We start from the raw sequence: 16,504 nt of genomic DNA on the forward strand, positions 1-16,504 counted from the left end.
ATCTTTTTTGACGGAAAGCAAATCTCAAAAGCTGTTAAATGAGAAAACATATTTTACATTGATCGTAAGTCCCCAATACCATAGAGTACTTTTAAGAGGTGATATCTATAAATAGCAGTGTAAAACCAGAACAGCAGTGTCGTTAATTTAATTGTGTTCATTATGAATTTAGAATTTCTTCTCTCTGTCCTTGCCCAGGTGAGAGTGCGATGAGGAGATCTTTCAGAGTGTGAGGCCATGGGCTGCACCTCGGCCAAGCAGGTGTCGGCTGTGCCCAACGATGAGGAGGGACGCGGCAAGGCCTACAGCAATGGAGACCTCTTCACTGGTCAGTTCACACACGGATGTCAATAAAATCTCCACAGCTCCATTTCACTCAGTTAATTGCTCAGCGTAGACCCATTGCCTTGTCTGCCCCGAGGACTATGAGCTATAACGAAGAGAATATATTTTCAGGGCAGAGTCTTAAGCGCTCCATTTGAGACGATAACAGTCAACACCGCCAGTTTTATTGGAATCAGCGGTGTTGACAGTTCACATAAGAGAGAGGAAGTAACTAGTAAGCGAGACAGTGGTGTTCACTTGTGTCCTTTATGTTCTTAATGCTTTAGTCTTTGGAAGAGGACAGAGAGAGACTGAGAGCAATAGAAACATAAAGGTGAGGAGGGGTGTGACTAGAGAGGTGTGATGATGAGGTACAGGTATAGTTTGAGTACTACTTGTATTGTGGCTCTGGAGGAAGTTTTCCAATGTAAGGGATGCAGGGGGTTCTAATGAAAGACAACTGAGGTGCATTGTGGGAAATGTGGAATTGTGTTTCCGGAGTTTGACCCTAAACTGCTTTAGACTCTTTTTAAGTTCTGTCTCTTGTGAGTGACCCATCATTATGGAAGTGCAGTCCCATTGTGCTGGAGTACCCCTTTAAACATTTCAATAAGTCATTAAAATCTGAAGTTCATGAACAGATACCTTATTAGTTTTCAAACAATGACTGGAAGATCAGTCTGAGGATCCTAACTCTTTGATTTGATTTATCTTGAGCAAGAAAGAAGAGAACTAAAGGCCTCTAAACAATTCAATTTAACAGAAATATTGGGAACGTCACTGTTTGCACAAATCAGACAACCTCTGACATGAGTCACAAGAGGTCACGAGAAGACTGCTTTGGGTCGTGAGACAAAACGCTTGGGAACAGTGATTTATACGTTTTTCAAGGTCAGTCATGAAACAAAACTGAAGCTGTCGTTCATCTATTTAAAAATTAGTTTTTCTATATCAAAATATAGACTGTAAGCATAACATCGTGACTATCAAGACACTCAGTCCTCATTTGCTCCCATGAATGTGAAAAATGACAACTCCCTTTAGGCAAGCGGTCCGTGATCTAATAGTTTTGATTAATTGAAAAATAACGGGCAGAATTATCAGTGATGAACGTAAATGTTAGTTGTAGCCTTGTCTGCAGCAGACAGTTGGGCAACGAGGGACGGAAATATAAGTGAACGGCAGAGAGAAAGAGATGACGGGTGGATGAGGGATTAACGGCGATTAAGAATTAGGAGCAACACTCTGGTAGAACTGCACAAGGGCGGATGGATGTGGCAGATGACGATCGACAGGAGGTCCCCTCCGTCTGACTCCATCATCCTTGTCTCCCTCCTCTTCACCCTCTCTCTGCGCCCTCTCTTCGACTTCCTGCTCTTTTCCGGTCCCTTCAATTCCTCGCCTCTCCTCTCTGATTGCCTCGCACTCGCGTCTTCGTTCCCTCCTCGTCTTTTAAGGAGCAGCAGAGCGGGTCGGGAGATGAGAGGGAGCGATGGGAGGAGTGGAGCATTTTCCTTGAGAGAGGAAGGGAGAGTGACGTGGGTTGACGCTGCTGTTTCTTTTTTTTTTCTTTTTTTTTTCCTTCCTCCTTCTCCTCGATTTCTCCGTCTCCTTTAGATCCCCTCTTCCCTTCCCCTGCTCAAGGCCCCATTCCTCTCTTCCTCGTTCTCTCTGTCACACTATTTTGGGTCTCGACACCCACGTCCCTCCCTCCTCTCTTCCTGCCTTCGTCCCCCAGTGTTTCTTCTCTCGAGCTCCTTCCTCTCTTCTCTGGCACAACACTGGGTCAGAACCTTGTGTCCTTTCACATCGCTTCCTCCCTCATTCTCCCATCCAGCCCCCTCGTCTTGCTGTCAATTGGTTAAAGGGGAATCCAGAGTGGTGGAGGCTGGGATAGGCGACTATTTGAGCTTGTCTGCAAGTGTGTACTGGGAGATGGAAGATGGAAGTGACCTGGATAGTGTGGATTAGTGATCCCAGGCCACTACCCCTAATAGCATCTCCTGTCTCACCCCTTCTTTCCTATTCATCTTATCCTTGCCGACTCTTATCTTTGCTTCTTTTTTACATCTAGCTTTCTAACTTCACAGCATTGACACAAACTGTGTAGTCATTCTTTCCCACTTGACTCATTGCCCTTTCCAACCCCAGTCGAACTGGCTCACTGCATCAGGTTTACTTCTCCTGATTGAGGCGGTAAAGATTGGTCAGTCCGCCCGCTTTGCCTACATACATACGTTTACCCCCAGTGGACTGTGTGTCAGTTTGTTTGCATTTGTGTCTGTTGGTGTGTGTCATGTATCAGTGTTTAGCTCGACAGTGAGCCATCCTCTTGCTCACACTGATCCGCCTCCAACAGATTGTCTGCCAGTCAGTCTGTCCTTGTGTGTGTGTGTGTGTGTGTGTGTGTGTGTGTGTCCCAGATATTCGGGCTGCCCACTCCATCAGACTCCGGCCACTAACCCTAACCTCCCCCTCCCCTCCCCTCCCCCAACTCTCGGTCGCTCTCGCACAATAACCGGAAAAGGCTGAGCTCCATTACACAAACACTGAAGGACGAAAAGGGAAAAATAGCAACACTCTCCACAACATTGATGTCTGTGATAATCCCAGTGAGAGGAGATCGGAGCAGAGACGGTAGTAGTAGTAGATAGACATGTAGTTCTGCATGTGTTTATGATTGCAAATGTGGCTCCCTATTAAAAAAAAAAAATACCAAAAATAAAATGGCATGCAGATTTCCCTGTTTAATTGTGCCTTGTTACGAGGATGAAGCAGCTGAGTGGTTTGATAGTCTGTCCTTCTCACTCTGTGTATCATGCAGAGAAAATTGTAAGACAGATCAGATTTACTATTTGGATTGCTGATACTGTAATGTTTAAAGTTGCAGGGAGTCAAACAGCATTGCTCTAAACTGATTGTTTTATTCGTGCTTCAAAGAAATGCAGGCACTTCAGTCATACTTAGCTTTCTTTATCATACTGCTAAATGAGAAGTCAGACCACGAACATATTATCTCACACAATTGAAAAAGAGCTCAAGAGAACAACTACGTCCTCGAATTAAGTTTTTGTGACGTTGGATTTCAGAGAATTCTCCCTCAAGGAACATAAACTCTGAATGACAACCCAAACTCCCAACAAATACCGTTTTTGTGAAAGCTGTATGGCGAGCAAAAACAATTCCTCTTTGGGGCAGTAGACAGAAATAAGAGAAGCAAGCTGTTGACCCGAAGGTCACCGGTTCAATCCCCGAGCTGGCAGGATAAATTTGGCACCAGGAGGTGAGAGCAGCCCTTGATGTCCCTCATTATCACTGCTGAAGTGCCCTTTAACAAGGCGACTCAGCTGCTCCAGTGGAGCTGCTTCAGGAGCTGGCTGAGGTTAAAACTGGGGTTGTACTGGGCAGCTTCCAGGTGTGAGTGTGGAGCAGGATCTTCATGGAAAAGAGTATTAGTGTCCAGTGGGTTAACCCTAGTTTAAAGAAGAAAAGATGAAACACATACGTTCAACTTTTCGTCAGTGGAGGGGACTAAAAAGACAACAAATTAAATTAACCAACGCATGCAGTCATGCACAGGCTGCTATATGACAATGCAATAATTATATATGCATCTTTAAATACATATTGGCAAATGCACAGGCACATTGATGTGTCTGAATATTCTTAATGACCTCACCTGACTAGAACTGCTTCATGTTATTATGAACCCGGCACATGACTCTTTTCTGTTTCTGTGCACTGCTAGCATTATAGGAATAATTTCCCGTCTTCATATGAACAGGGGAAAACTCTGTCTGTCCATTGTCAATGAGGATAGAAGTTCTCTGAAATCTGTCGGCACATTTAAGATTACTGAAAATAACAAGTCCTGAAATCACCACCATGTGTTGTCTGTTCCTTACTGAATGAATCGGTTCAATTCACAGATGCATCCAAAAGCAAGTCAGTCAATGATAACATCCTCTATGTGTAACCTCGTCACCGTCACAGAGCAGATGCTCGGCTTCATAATAAGGCGTAATCTGTCTGTGTTCCAGCAGGCCCCAAAATGTATGCAAATTAAACATTAAATTTGATTGAAGCCATACTCGTCAATTATTAAAGGGTGTCCTCAGATTCATGTAATCTGAAGTTTTGATAACATTGAAAGTATGCGACATGAGCTGATGAATTTCATTAGAGACGAGCTCAAACTGGCTTTATCAAAAAAATAGAACTGAAGTTGACATATGACCAGACAGACATCACTGGTCGTAAAGTCTGACTGCACTTATCAGTGTTACTGTCATGTCTGTCTCCTGTGTATACTTTCAGATAGCCACCTCATTTTACTGTTCACTGATAGTTTTCAGACGCATCACAGCTAACACAGATTACTAACTTAATGCATATCATTGCTGGTGGAAACTGAACCTTTCCTGCTGTTGTTGCTTCAATAAAAGCTTTCTAAATGCGACCACTCCAGTGCCTTTTTTTAGTGAAGAAGCAGGGATGTGCCATGTTATTGTACACAATAATATCGGCATTATATTTAATATGATTGTGAAAATTCTTTTATTCATAGTGAGGGTGGGCACGGTGGTGCAGTGGTTAGCACTGTCACCTCACAGACGGAAGGTTCTGGGTTCAGCTTGGGGCCTTTTCTGCGTGGAGAGTTTGGGTTTGCATGTTCTCCCTTTGCTTGCATGGGTGTTCTCCGGGTGCTCCAGCTTCCTCCCCATCATCCAAAGACATGCATGTAAGGTTGTCTAGCGAGGATGTGCCCCACCTTCCCCCAACTCTGAAGAATAATTTTAGGGCCTTATTGCCCGCTCGTTTTTGTCACAGTTAGCAGAGCTTTGTTAGCAGTCACATTCAGCTGATGAGACGACTGCTCCTGTATGGTCAATGAATGTTGAGGGGTGTTTTGCATGAATACGTAATGTATCATTTATTCTTACGTGGCCTCATAAAAGACCAGGAGAGATATGTTAATAATCAATCAGTAGCACCAGAAAACCTATGATTTAATTATATGATACATATTTCTACATTAGTCGGCTGTCTTCAGCAGGTCCATAGTAACTCAGAGGATCAGCAGAAATTTCAAATGGCTTAATTTTAATATTTTCTTATTTGTTTTGAGTTAGCACTGCAGGTTTCTGATTATTCTGTTCCCGCTTTTTATCATTTCATACCCGCCAGCAAAAGGCATGACATTCATCTTTGTACAAAATATTACCCACAGCGATTCCCACTTGATGGAGATGTGTGTGTGTGTGTGTGTGTGTGTGTGTGTGTGTGTGTGTGTGTGTGTGTGTGTGTGTGTGTGTGTTTGTGTGTGTCTGTGTTAGAGATGAGACTTTGTGTTCAGGTGTAAATGTCATGACCAGGCTCGGGATGGCCTCGAGCCAGACTGGCCAGAGGGAGGACACGCAGCAGGAAGGACAGAGTGACTTAGCCACAGGCCAGGCAGGACAGCCAGAGCAGTGGGACCACAAACACACACTCAGTCACTCACACATGTACACTTGCCCAAAAAAGGCTATTTAAATGACTCACACCCATACAAACGCTGCACTTGCATCAAACGACAAACGGACTGATTCAAAGACACGACCTCATCTGAAATAGAAACACACTCGTGCACACATGCACACGCCCTCGTGCACACGCAGTGACTGTTGGTACCTTCAGGTCAGCGCAGAGCCGCGGTCTCTAATCAGAGATGAGAAAGATGTCCACATCACAAAAATCACGGCTTCTCAAAATAGTTCTTCCCTTTCATCTCTCCTCTCTCCGACGGTTTCCCTCCCTCTCACCCAAGGCGAGCCCAGCATCGGCGTGACGAAACACCCTTGTCATCTCTTGTGACAATGACTGCCACACGCACACACACACACACACACACACCACGTACATAGCATGACCGGATTTTGCTCCTATCTAAACTGAAGGAAAGTCTGTGATGTGATGAGTCTTGATTGGTGTAAGCTGGGTCACTTTGATCTATAACCATCACATTAAGCTCGGTGACGATCCGGTGACAGGAGCAGAACATTCACACAATTTAACCTGTCAGGCTGCAGCTCACCCAAATTACATAATGACATTTCCCTCAATTCCTGCTTGAAATTGTGCATTTAGATCTATTTAAGTACCCGGCAGGCAGCAGCAGCTAATTTTACCCCTTCTATTCATCTTTATCCACCTTAAAATACAGATTTTATAGCTTGAAATTTATGTGGATTACCCCTTTACAATGCAGGACAGCAGAGGAAATGGCTCCTAATTCTGTTTCCTGCCGTGGAACTGTGTGTTTACAGAGCACATCTAAGCTGGTTGAGCCTGTGCTGTGTTAGAAAACTGTTCGTGCACGTGTCTGCGTGTTGAGACAGGAGCCGCTGTGCTCTGACTCGTTTACATTCCTGAGACAAACAGCAGAAAGGTAGTCGGCATTTCTTTCTCTTAATCTCTGCCAGCTTCCCTCCTTGTTTCCCCCCCCCCCCCTCAAATTATTTAAAATAAATGGTGGTTATCTGACAATTGCAGGCCATGTTTGGCTCTACAGTGACACACGTGTGAGATGTAGAGACTCCAGGTGATGTTACGCACATACACACACACACACACACACACACACACACACACACACACACACACACACACATACTGCAAACACACAGGTGATCCAGGTGCGGGCCGATTGTGAGCAGCCGAGCGGAGGAAGGGTTGAACCTTTCAGCTGGGTACAAAGGAGCGCAGACAGACACTCGGATAAACCGACAGACAGAGTCACTGCTGATAGAGCGAGGGCAAAAATACAGAGTGTGCTACAGATAAAGCAGACTGCTCTGCATCTGTATGTATGTATTCCTCAGCTTCTCGGCTGCTTCATCAGTTTAATATCCAACAATCAGGTAGTCAGCCAAAATGCCTCTGTGCTTATATTGTTGTACTCAAGGTTAGGTGGGGTTCAGTCTTATGTCAACATGCTGTAGGTGGAGTTTTTAGACATCGCATCATTTAATATCATAGTCAGATTTATGATGATATCGTGGTATGAGCACCACTGGAGGTCTTTTGTGAGCCATTAGTGCTGAAATAGTTGTTCAGATGTGTTTCCAATTTACAATATAGCGGACTGTATTTATTTTTTTTATATATAGTTCATCGTAAATGAGGGTGTGGTTTCTAACAGTTGTAATTGCCTCTGATCAGTACAGACCTTCTCAATAGTGAGCAGTTCCTTAAGTTTTCTGTTTTTTAAAATTGTAGGTTAAATATTTTTGAATATTTGATGGTGTATTTGGTCAAAATAAGAGTCTCTTAATTTTTTATCAAAATGAACTGATTATATATTGTTGTTCAGAAACACATTAATGGCCATAAGTCAAGAATTGATAGACTAATTATGACAAAGTTTCACACAAATGTTTAATAGAATAAGATAATGAAGTGATGAAATTGAAAATCCAAAAGACCAAAGGTCAGTTTCGCTGTGACAGGATAGTGTTCTGTAAAAACACTTTTCTGGCCATAACTCGGGAACAGAGGGCGAGATTGTGACCATATTTCACATTTGGTCAGAGACTGAATTTTTGGTGTTCACCTTGAAACTGTGCTTATGTATAAATCGTGTTGTGCTGTCAAGATGTGTGTGAAGATCCACGTTTTAGAATTTGTAGGTTCTTTGCAGCAACATCTATATTTCAAGGATCGTCTACTGTCATGACTACAACTTTATCGGCTAAATTCCTTCAAAGTCTTCATTATTAATTGAGTCTGAACTTGACTGGTTGCCACTTTGTTGGATAATTGTAAAATAATCAGCATGACTCGTTGTAGCATACAGTTTAACCCGGAGGGGAAAAGCAATGTTGTTGTGATGTTAGTAGAAGATGTCAGGCTCAGAGTGTATCCTAAGATTAATGTTGTAGTAATATCTGCATGTTAAATCACTATGATATTTCTTTTTGGACAAAGATATGCCCTACAATCTTGATGACAATCAAGTGTTATAATTAGTTTGCTTATGGTAAATGTAACATCTGTTTGTCCTGAATAATGCAGGACAACCAGTTACACATTTCACTTCTGTGACCTGACAGATCTTCTGGTTATGAATCTGGATGTATTTGAGCTATTCTTAGGTTAATTATATGGGATTGAGACAGTAATATGTGTAACCCTGTATCAGTACGACATGCGTAATGCCAGGTTTATTGTCCTATTATTTTAGTGCTGGGTGTGGTGGCTGCGCCGTGCGGAAGTGTTACCTCTCCCACTGCCACTGAGCCTGTCTTAACTGTCTAAGTTGTCCATGTAGCCTAGAGGCTGTTCAACTGATGTTTAATCCCCTCCAGCTCTGCTCCTTCTTATCTGTACACTCTTCCTCTTCTTTCCTTCCCTCTTGTCTCTTCTCTCTCCTCTCGTATTTCACGTACACGCTACACATGTATTCCCTCTCGCTGTCTCTCGGTTGTAGCTTTCTCAGATGAGCTGCCGTAGCTGAAATGGAAAGGAGATGACTCGTATCCTCCTACTTATACCTCAGCTGTCGTGTCTGCTTTCTAAAGCGCTGCGTCAGGTCTTGGTTATCAGATTACCTCTGACAAATTAGAAATGGAATCGATGGAATAGTCACCAGTCATGTTAATGTAATACAGTGAGAGTACTGGGTGGTTCTATTATTCTGGCCTTTCAAATAATATAGACCAGGACGGATAAAAATAATTTTGGTCAGTGTTTCTTTGTAGGAGACGAATGAATATATGTTATTGTTTGTTTCCTTTCAGTCTTTTTTATTTTATTTTATTTTTTTTATCTCCTTTAATAATGTCCTCCTCTCTCTGCAAATTTCTCTCTTCTCAGATGAATACAAGATGAAGGGAGTGGAGGAGGTGAAGTACATGAGAGGGGATGAAAACAGAGTGAATGCACGCAACCAGGAGAACCTGGTGAGACACACACACACACACACACACACACACACACACACACACACACACACACACGTACGTACGTCCACGTCCAGTGACAGCCCATCATCCGCACACAGACTCAGACCTTTTACTGACAGTTCATCAGCTCAAGCAAACAGGCTCGTGTTTGTGTCCAAAGGCAGCTCCGTCAAACCTCACCGGCCCGCACATACATGCGCATTGTCTCTTACACAAGCACAAACACACAAAGGGGCACCTCGCACGCAGGTAGAGACAACATGCTGGCGTGTGAGGAATGTGTGGGCTGATCACTTGGTTGGTTGGACTCCCTCCTTGCAAAACTTTTAGGTCTTGAACAGTGTAAAGAAGTGTTACATGAAGTTATTTTTCTGTAAAACTTTGCCAAAATCTTGCAAACAATTGGATCCCTCTTGTACAGTAATGGGAATTTTTTTTTATAAATTGAGACACATTAACAATCTAAATTTAAAGCTCGGGCAGATTTACGTCCTCATCACATCATTAAAAAACTGAAAAGTTTGATACTGAGTAAACTTGAGAGCCTGTTTTCTTTTTCCATAAATCAGGTCTGCCTGACATCCTGGCAAGCGAGCCATAAACTATATCATAAATCACACTGCCACAAATGATATTACTATACCTAAAAAAGAAAAAAGGTTTGCGAAAGTAAGTGGCTACAACCACCTGTGAAACTCGCTGCTTATAACCCCTGCATCACAGGAGGTTTTAAATGAAGACATCAGGTAAGGTACTGCAGATTTTTGTTTGTTCATTAGTTGCAAATATAATTATTCAACTCTTTTTAAGACATGAAGCATTTTCACAAAATCTCTTCAATTCAACCAACACTCAGCAAAGGTCATAACATTATTTTTAAGCTGTAAAATTGTTGTAGCTGCTGCTGTTGCGAGAGCCAAACCACATTTTTGCGCAGCGAGATAACCTCCAGTGCAGCCACTGCATGTGGTCAGAGCAGTATTTGTTTCTTACTACGTGTCGTTACTGTGGGTGTTTCCTTTCAGACATGAATACACACACACACACACACACACACACACACACACACACACACAGTGAGTTGTGAAAGGTGCATGTTGCAGAGTTTTTAGATGTTCAGAATCATGGAAACATTTCACTAGCAGAAAACTGCGCACAGAAACATGGAAGGGTGTGTAAGTTGACTGACCTTCATCAGAGTTGATAAGTAGTTTTATTAGACCTGCCCCATGTTGCATGCCTGTCATGCAGTGCCAGCTGGGGGTGGGAGTAATGTGATAATCCAGGTTGGATGTGACGTTGGCTTTGAGTGGCGTAGCTGATGCTGATATCAGTTGTTTGTTGCTGGGGTTTTTTTTTTTACCTGTATTATTTGCTGGTAATGAAAACTAATGGTGTGTGCATGTGTTTCCAGGAGAAGAGTAATGCACAGTACAGGGGCAAACAGCAGAAAGAGGTTGCTGCAGCTAACATCAAGTCGAAGTAAGTGATCAGCAGCAGCTGGTAGCAATGTATAAACTATATGATGTGTTCATTTATGGGGATCTGTGATGACTTGAACACTCTATCGCAAATATTGTTAAAGGGTCAGTTCACCCAAATTCCAAAAAATAATGCCCTCTTCACAATTCGAAGTAACCATGCTGCCATTTTGGTTTAAACTGAGCAGGTTTTGAGATATCCCCCTTTCTCTGCTCCCATGTGGTCCTCAAAACACAGAAAGTTTTCTTTGAAGAAACAATGTTGCAGTAACTCTGAGTATTCCACAAACCTCAATGTAAACAGCTGCTCTTCTCATGGTGAAAAACTAAATTTAAGCCAATATGGACTGAAAAAATTTAATTTGAAAAAGTCTCAAGATTTACAAATCAAGACAACTAAGCAAACTTCGTCTGCTGAGGAAGACCGTGGGACACGATGAAAAGCTCCAGAAAAGGTGCTATACAAACTCGTGAGATTGTTTTGCAAACTCAGGGAACAGTTTTCATAAAAATTGATGTAATAAGTAGTTTCAATGAAAAGATACTGAAATTTCTTGTTCTTGAAGTGTGTTGCAATTTGGCTGAACTGACGCTTTGATAAGCTGTTACATCCATTAAGATGCGACTTCAGTATGTTAATGTTATGATGTGTGCAGTAAGTGATATTTTGTGTCTGGCTTTTGTATTGCTGCCTCTTGGCCAACCTCAGACTCCGTGTTTGTGTTTGTATATATATGTATACATGATGGTTGCTGCTGGTTGCAGAGTATTTAGCCTTTGGATTAGAGGCTTGGTTAATACTTGATCAAATAATTATTTAAAATCTTCCACAGCCTCCCAGCCCAACGATTTCTCACGCTGTGGTGACAACTGTGTGTGTGTGTGTGTGTGTGTGTGTGTGTGTGTGTGTGTGTGTGTGTGTGTGTGTGTGTGTGTGCTGTGTGCTGTGTGGGGGGTGTAATGGAAAATTCTCGTGATGTATTTGTTGCCTCCCTTCTCCACCTCATCTGCAACCTCCAACTTCCTCTCCCCCTCTCTCCTGCTTTCCCATTCGCCTCTCTCTCTCCCTCCCTGTGTCTCAGTATTCACACGTCAGAGAGCCAGCAGGAATTTTTCAGGATGCTGGATGAGAAGATTGAGAAGGTGAGGGGCGGCGGGGGCTGTGTGTATGCATGCGTGTTTGCATGGTTTTAATGGTTGGGGGCGGGGGGTGCAAGGAGTGGATCTCGGAGCGTTTAAGGAAACAGCTGGGTCTTGTATTTTTTAAAGAGACAGGCTCTACAGCAACAACATCCATTAGTCCACGTTGTTATTCTGTGTACGAGCTCAACACTGAACTTCGAATGCGTGAGGGGGAGGAACAGGTGATCACTGCAGTGAGGAGTACTTGGTACACTTAGTCTGCCACTTGAATTACACTGCGAGGTCATGCACAGTCACAAGCAGCCAACGCTGGATTCAGCTTTCATATGATCCCTTTAATTTTACAACTGTGCCATGAAACACATCGGCGTATTTTAAGCGGTGGCTGGGAGAGGATTTGGGTCCTTTACCTGAGTGAACGTAAATATATCACAAAGTGTGTTTCGATCCACCTGTTTTGTGCACGTAAAAAAGCCTGACTCGAAATGGTAAAATAAATATTTAAATGTTGAAATATTGCAAAAAAGTTTTTAGGCTTTAGGGATGTGGAAAAGTTGGTTTATCACCATTAATATTGCTACATTTTATTTTTTTGTTTAGGTGAATGCACAACATTTTTTTTATCAGTAATATACATTTTAAAGTTGCGATATTCAGTATTGTTATATAAGCAATGGATCAAATAATTCAGTGTATTAAGAAATGGATTCAATATAGCAATCCACAGAGGATTACTCTCTGACTCAGCAGTTCCTCTTAGCCCTACAGAGCGCTTTAATGCCTTTCAGTACAATGTTTTGGTTGTCCGGCTGGCAAAGTTACTGGTTTAGTTCCATCTCACTTCTTATATCAGAAAAAAAAGGCTCTGATAAAACCAGGGCTATACACCAACAGAAGACAGACAACGTTAGCAACAAGCTGACGGAGCATTTAGCTACTTAAAAGTCAGCTTTCTTATTCAGAAGTACGTGGAGAGCAAAACAAATCTAGAAAGAGAGTGAATATTGGAGTAAATTTCTGAGGTGGCCATAAATACAACTCCAAATGAAGGATAATGTGGCTCCATGCAGTATAGTAGGCAGCTGTTTGCGACCATGTTCAACACATTAATGTTGTAAGGTTAGAATATGTTAATGTTGTCCAAAAAAAAAAAAGTGTTAATGCAAATTTAATTACCTTAAAAACAACCTGGTAGTTTAATCAAACATGGTGCATCATGAGTGCATAGTGAAACCTGAATATGAAAAAGAAAAAAATACAAACAAATGTATCTGTCAAGTAAAAATAAATGCAATATTTTTATTTCAAAAGTAGTAACACTTTAAAATAACATGAAATAGAAATAAAAGCACTTGTGTAAATGTACCACTGATTTTCAGGGTCATTCTAAGGCAACATGTGTTTTTAATCCTTAATTGAAAAAGAGAGAGTGCATGGTTTGACATGCTGTTAGAGAAGCTGTGGGGAGGAGAGGAAGGCAGTCGATTTAGCGCCGCATCTTGATGGAAGAAACAAAACAACATTACTGCCCACCTGTCAGTACTTTACTGCCTCATCTAGCACGTTCTACTCCGGTACCTGCAAATAGACGAGGGTTTGTTTAAACATGACTGGAGTAACAGGTGCGTGGTTTTTTTTGGTGCATTCAGACAGTTCAGAGTCTTTTTAAGTAGGTTATTACTGGGTACACTTAACTGGAACAAATTAGACTCTGGGAAAAAAACCCCTAAATTATGCACATCTCTTCTCACTCATCCTTTTCTTTCTTCAGGGGAGAGACTACTGTTCAGAGGAGGAGGAGGAGGAGGAAGAAGATGGGACATAGCACAGAGGCCCCAAAAAGTAACCTCCACAGAGAGCCTCACTCTCTCTCTGTGTGTGTGTGTGTGTGTGTGTGTGTGTGTGTGTGTGTGTGTGTGTGTGTGTGTGTGTGTGTGTCGCGTGCGTGTACGTGTACGTGTGTGTGTGTGTGTGCTTATGAGAGACAGAGAGAGACCGAAAGAGAAAGAAAGAGCAATCAGTGTTTTACCAATGGGACGTTGATGTGACGGGACACTGTGTTGGTATGAATATGTGTGAGTTTTTAAACATATGACAAAGATAGTACTTTAAGCGCAAATGAAAGAGTGGGGGATGCATGAGAGACAGAGAATATGGAAAAGAAAACTTTCTTCACAGACTACAGCCCTCCTCTCGTAGCGCCCTGAGCGGACAGATGAAGGTGGCAGAGCGATGAAGGGACAGACAGATGAAAGGAGGGAGAGATGGAGGAGGGCGTGTTGACGGATGGACACATCGTCGTGAGCAGAGCGAAGGACTCGCCACGGTCGGGTCAAACGGTTATTTCCTCAAGTGGGACAACGACAGCTTCTGAACCCTCCATCTGTCCTTTCCTATCTGTCCGTCTCTCCTTCCGAGGTCCGATCCTGAATATTTAAACCCTGCAATTGGACAAAGGAACTCCCAAATATGGACAAACATCTTGCTGGGTGTGTGGAGGACTGAGAGACACACAAATAGAGAAGAGAGGAAGCCCAGGGAGGAAAAGATGCTAAAGGCAGAGGAGTTACGTAACGCCACCTGGATCCACACTAAATTTTCTGGGCCTACCTATCGACAGTCAGGCTGACCAGGGCCACGACGGACTGAGAGAATGGGTGAGGGAGGGTGAGGGAAGGTGAAGAAAATATTTTAATAAGAGAGAGTAGGGAGCGAGCTGGTCGATTAAGAAACTCTAAACTCCTCCTGCCTTCCGAAGTCAAGGACCTTTATTTTTGTTTCTGTTCCGCAAGCCACTCATTCAGTTTTATTTTCCTTTTTCTGATGTTTATTCTTTGGTTTGTTTGATTCTTGGCCTCCATTGTAGTGTATCATCGTCATCATCATCAAAATCATTATCATCCTCATCACCACAACAGGCAGACTGAAGCTGTATAACTCGGTGCATCTGTGTCTCAACCCAATCCATCCTCCCTCATGTACCATAACATTTGTGGTTCCCAGCTTACAAGCACACACCCGGAGTCTTATATTGTACATAAGGTAACGCACCCTCATTCCAACACACCTTTGCGTGAACATATAAATCACACAAACATACACACATTATTTGATACCCTTCATGTCACCAGCAGACTGTCATGCACATCAATCAGAGGTATTCCTTAAAGCTCCATATTCCTGCTTTGGTTCAGTGTTCACACACATTCATACACATTCTGGCACTGAAGCAGCAAACTGGGCTGAGCTCAAGGGGAGGATGCCCGGTTACCGTGGAGACACAGACCTGATCACGTTTTTTTTTTTTTTTTTGCTGTCATCTTTACTGGATACTTCCTGTCGTATTATTTTGAATACTTATTTTCTATTAAAAATAAAAACGCAGAAGCTCTGATCGTGCATGGCATTTTAATGTGTGCGTGCGTGTGCGTGTTGTGAGCTGAGTAATAGAGTGCCTTCATGCTGGCAGTGTACCGAGGAGCATGAAGTCAGTCTGTTTCCCTGTGGTCATGCTGCCTACAGCCATGCAGTCAGAGCAGATTCATTCAGAACTGCAAGACTGTGTTATGCCACCTGCTGGCACAGTATTAGTACTGCAGTCTAGTGGGCTCCGTGTTCCTGTCAACAAAAAAATGCATTTTGCATGTAGTTAAATACGCAATATGTGTGCAGGCAGGTGTTTTAGAATTTCCTAGATCTTTTCTTCTTTGGTTCAAATAAATCAAGTTAAGCACAAAAACTCTCCCGAGGGAATAAATCTGTAATCAAATATGGCTGGTGAAAATTCAAGAAACATGTTTGTCTTAAACTTTTCTATATACGTGTGCCTTCCAGATGGCATAACTAAAATCAATTACAATAGCACGGTACAGTAACAATCATGGCAAGGACAGTTCAGCGTCTTTTCAAACGCAGAGGTGAAGAAATGCAGTAGAACCAAATTTAATGTGAAATTATATGACAAAATAGAAATTAACAATTAGTTACATAAGCAATAAAACACACTTGTACAGATATATACAGTCAGAGGTTTTGCTGCTACTTCGTTACTTGGTCTGGTATAGTGGCTAATTTTAGCGAATGTTTTCAAACGTATATTATTAGATATTGTCGTTTAACTGACCCTTCCGATTCAGTTTGATGACTTTGTCTTCTATAATTACTAAAACTTTTACGCAACGTTTACACTACAATGTTTCATGTTCAACTATCCCACAATTGTCGGCACGGAAGTCGCTGGTCAGCCAAAATTAAGCCTCAAGGATTAGTTTGAAGGATTTAGTGGCATCTAATGCTAAAGTTGCAAATTGCAACCAGCTAAATACCCTTTGCCTCACGATCCGAAAATAATTTGTAGTGGCTGTGAAACTGGCGAAAAACACAAGGCCCTCTCCAGAAACCAAGCAGCAGCAGCCTGGCGGGACGTCACCCATTGGTTTGTGAACGGACGTTTTGAAGCCCCGAGTCTGACATTTCAGCCAAAGCCACCTTGTTGTTGTTTTTTTGAAGCCAGCGATGACAATATTTGGGTGAACTGGGGAGAAGCAAGAGGTGGATCTGACTGAGAACTAAAGAACACTTTGTGCGCCCTACTATAGTGAAAGTCTAGCA

The 16,504-nt window shown here is 42.5% G+C and overlaps 1 protein-coding gene across 2 annotated transcripts in view; it reads left to right on the forward strand.

Moving 5' to 3' along the window:
• Positions 1 to 15,287, forward strand: part of LOC138198695 (uncharacterized protein C1orf21 homolog) — a 28,966-nt gene extending 13,679 nt beyond the window's left edge. For both annotated transcript variants that reach the window (XM_069150273.1, XM_069150272.1), the window contains 5 exons: positions 199 to 328; positions 9,181 to 9,266; positions 10,684 to 10,751; positions 11,833 to 11,893; positions 13,665 to 15,287. In XM_069150273.1, coding sequence (XP_069006374.1) covers positions 238 to 328; positions 9,181 to 9,266; positions 10,684 to 10,751; positions 11,833 to 11,893; positions 13,665 to 13,718 — 360 coding nt within the window. In that variant the 5' untranslated portion in view covers positions 199 to 237 and the 3' untranslated portion in view covers positions 13,719 to 15,287. The remainder of the gene's footprint in view (positions 1 to 198; positions 329 to 9,180; positions 9,267 to 10,683; positions 10,752 to 11,832; positions 11,894 to 13,664) is intronic.
• Positions 15,288 to 16,504: the final 1,217 nt, after the last annotated feature.

The sequence above is a fragment of the Embiotoca jacksoni genome, unplaced genomic scaffold (genome assembly GCF_022577435.1).
Source record: "Embiotoca jacksoni isolate LCO1_2020_lvr unplaced genomic scaffold, fEmbJac1.0.p SCAF_16, whole genome shotgun sequence".
Lineage (NCBI taxonomy): Eukaryota > Metazoa > Chordata > Actinopteri > Embiotocidae > Embiotoca > Embiotoca jacksoni.